Here is a 3,349-nt window from a genome sequence, read left to right as displayed (position 1 = left end):
GAAGTAAATAAGAAAAAAAAAGATCCAAACCAAATCATATACACAAATTTGAATCGATTTTGATTTTTTCAAATATTTTCACCTCTAACAGTCATCAAATTGTTTTTTTTTTGCCTTAATTATTGATAGAAATTTCCCCATGTATATGAGATTAGTGGGAAAAAATTAAAAAAATAAAAAATTAATTTAAAATTATAGTATTTGATTAGATTTTGATTTTTTATTTGAATTAAGTTAAATATTAAATATATATATTAAATTTGGATCAAATTTTAAATTAAGATATGAAAAGTAAAAAAATTAAATTAAATCAAATTATATATTTTTATTAATTTATATATATTAAATTTTTATAAATAAATAATTATTTTATATAAAAAACTATTTAAATACAAAAAAAAAATTATTAAAATAATATATAAAAATTTAAAATTTAAAATTAACAAATTAAATTAAATTAATAAAATTTGATTAATATTAAATTAATTTTTAAAAAATAGTTCATATTCATATTAAATTTTAAAAATTTATAATATTATATATTATTTAAAAAAATTAAATTGAATTCAAGTCAAACATTATTATCCTTAAATGAGATGATTGTAAGAAAATTACACGTGTTAAACGATTTAATCATCAATTTTATTGGACGGAATTATCTCCTGTCTCAATTCTCGTTTCCAAATCTCTCAAATTCTCGCGCTATTTTCAATTCTTTTTTATTTTTCTGGTTCATCTTTCTCCATTGTTGGACATTATAAAGAGGGCCGACCCTCCATTAATTGTGCCATTACCAAACGATCAAAGCTTTCAAATCTTCACAACTCTCTGAAAAAAAAGCCTTTTTATTTTTATTTTTTAAAAAATTTCTTACAATGGCGTTGAAGAAAACCTTGGCGGAGAAGCTTTTCAATATTTCGAAAGTTTCTTCGCAAGCTCTTGCTAACTGCCGGATTTCCTCATCAACGGTTCAAAATCGAATCCCGCAAAAAGCGGGGAAAGCTACAGTTTCCATGGCGCCGGATCCAGGAGATGGTAACGGTAACGGCAATGGCATGTTCAGGCGGTTTCTTCATAAAGGAGCTATGGTTTCACCAGCAATGAGGAAGTTACCGATGGTGGAGAATTTAATGGAGAGGTTAAGGGAATTTGATATTTCCAAGGATCGGATCCGGTTGGACGGGTTGAGCCCGCACTTGGTGGCGAAGTCGGCGGTGCCGGAACTGTCGGTTCAAGAAGCGAAGAAGTTGTTAAGGGTGGCGCAGTTGGAAGTGATGAAAACGAGGCTGAGGGAGACCGGTAAAATCTGGATTTTGTTTTCGGACTTTATTCGGATCTGCGGAGAGAGTTGTTCGGATCCGGAACAAGGATTGCAGTTCGCAAAATTGCTAGACGAAACTGGAACCGTCATCGTTATCGGAAACGTCGTCGTTTTGCAACCCGAACAGGTAGATAAAACCTTTTTTTCTCTACTAAGTTATCTGTTGAAACTCTATTTTTCTTCAGATACGATTTTATTTGTGTTTTGGCTTACAGATTATAGCATACATAAAAATCACATGGTGGTGGAAAAAAATATAGGTTCCAAATTCACCGTTTAAATTTATTTTTTTTTTAGAATTTTAAATTGCAATCTACCGAAAACTGATGATTTTTTCTGGGTATTTTTTGTTTTGTGTTTTCTCTTGTCGACAGGATTTTTTACGACAGATCTCTCTAAAAACGTGTAAAGGTTACCACGTTTGAGATGGTTTCTGAGAACAGAGGGACCCAAAAAAAAGCCCTTCGATGTTTCCACAGTGTGACCACGAGATCACAAAATTTTCAGTTTTCAAAATATGATGCTAATTCAGAAGAAGGGTAAATCTTTAACAGTGAAAAAATTAACTTTTTGAGCAAAGTTTTGGAAAAAAATAAAGAAAGATGTGACCAACGACAGCCGGTTTGGCTATGGTTTTTCTTTTTAGACGAATAAGGAAAGAGCTTAGTGGGGAATTGGGGCTTTGATTGGAGTAAGAATCCAACTTGATGACAAGCTCGTATATTTTTCAGTTACTTTTTTCTTTAATTACAGATGGACCTTGAAGGCTGGAATGTTCTTGATAAGTTCTGGGCGATCTCTGTCTTCTTTGAGTCAATTTTTGTTAATTTGATTGTCGTCATGGTGCCTTTTCGAGTTGTCATAAAACATAAAAAAAAATCCCAACATTAAGGTATGTTTAACCCAAAAGCGTTTTTGATTTTCTGATTGCAGATAGCAAAAGCTCTTGGAGGACTGATTCCTTTACCAAGACCCAATCCGAATGACCCAAGAAGAAAAGAACTGGAAGAGTTGGAGAAGCAGAAAGCCATAATTGATAAAAAAGCTGATTCCTTGGTTCGTCGAGAACTCTGGCTTGGCCTAGGGTACTTGGTGGTTCAAACAGCCGGGTTCATGAGGCTAACATTTTGGGAACTCTCATGGGATGTCATGGAACCCATTTGTTTCTATGTCACTTCCATGTATTTCATGGCTGGCTATGGATTTTTCCTCAGGACATCCAAAGAACCTTCTTTCGAAGGTTTTTACCTGAGCAGGTTTAGCACAAAGCAAAATCAGCTCATCAAGGCTCACAATTTTGACATGGAGAGGTATACTGAGCTGAAGGCAATTTTTTATCCACATTCATCCTCAGAACAGGTCTCGTCGTCGGCCAATCATTGTGAAAATATGCAGATTGGTGCTTCAAATCAATAGCAAAAAAAAAAAAAAAAAACACAATTTTGTATCAAAATATTGGAACTAATATATATTCAGCAATGAAGCTTGATCCAACAAAGGATAGGAAACCATAAAACCTGCACAGCATAGTTAACAATTTAATCCAAAAATTTGACTTTTTTATACATATAATCTTCGTTTATACATGGTAAACCAATTATCTCTAATCCCATGAATTCTACTTAATTCCTTTCATGATTTAACCCAAGATCTAAAAGATAGTAGCTCAAATTTTAATGGCCATTCTATTTCCGTAAGTCAGATTTTAGAAAGCAGGCTTACAAACTCTGTTTGTCTTCTTTCGGTGATTCTGAAAGCCAGTCAATTTTGGATTCTCAACATTTTAGCAACAGAAACAAAAACTATTTATTTTGTTACGTTTTGGTTTTTAGCTAATTTCACATTTTTGCAAACTGAGTCAAAAAAAACATAGTACAATAAGTTATAGGTGAAGTGTTGCCTCGTCTAGCCGATGAATAAACCCAAGGCAATTGCATCATCCTGGAAAAGGACAAATTGAATGAAGTGAATGTTACAGAAATTCCATCCTCATTTATTGCTCGAAACACATGCCCTCATTCTTGAAAA

The 3,349-nt window shown here is 32.8% G+C and overlaps 1 protein-coding gene across 1 annotated transcript; it reads left to right on the top strand.

Moving 5' to 3' along the window:
* The first annotated feature begins 774 nt into the window (after positions 1-774).
* On the top strand, positions 775-2,819 carry LOC111317151 (calcium uniporter protein 3, mitochondrial-like). Its single transcript, XM_022919531.2, has 2 exons — positions 775-1,448; positions 2,255-2,819. The coding sequence occupies exons 1-2, from the start codon at positions 876-878 to the stop codon at positions 2,735-2,737; spliced, it is 1,056 nt and encodes a 351-aa protein (XP_022775266.2). The 5' UTR covers positions 775-875; the 3' UTR covers positions 2,738-2,819.
* Positions 2,820-3,349: the final 530 nt, after the last annotated feature.

The sequence above is a fragment of the Durio zibethinus genome, chromosome 24 (genome assembly GCF_047325235.1).
Source record: "Durio zibethinus cultivar Kanyao isolate XHJ-2024 chromosome 24, ASM4732523v1, whole genome shotgun sequence".
Lineage (NCBI taxonomy): Eukaryota > Viridiplantae > Streptophyta > Magnoliopsida > Malvales > Malvaceae > Durio > Durio zibethinus.
Note: the sequence above shows the minus strand (reverse complement) of the source record. Positions and strands in the feature narration are given on the sequence as shown.

Bases quoted from the DNA above. Each gene is read 5' to 3' on its own strand.
- LOC111317151 (XM_022919531.2), top strand. From the start codon at position 876: ATGGCGTTGAAGAAAACCTTGGCGGAGAAGCTTTTCAATATTTCGAAA. The intron at 1,449-2,254 runs GTAGATAAAACC...TTCTGATTGCAG, and splicing joins TCGTTTTGCAACCCGAACAG to ATAGCAAAAGCTCTTGGAGG.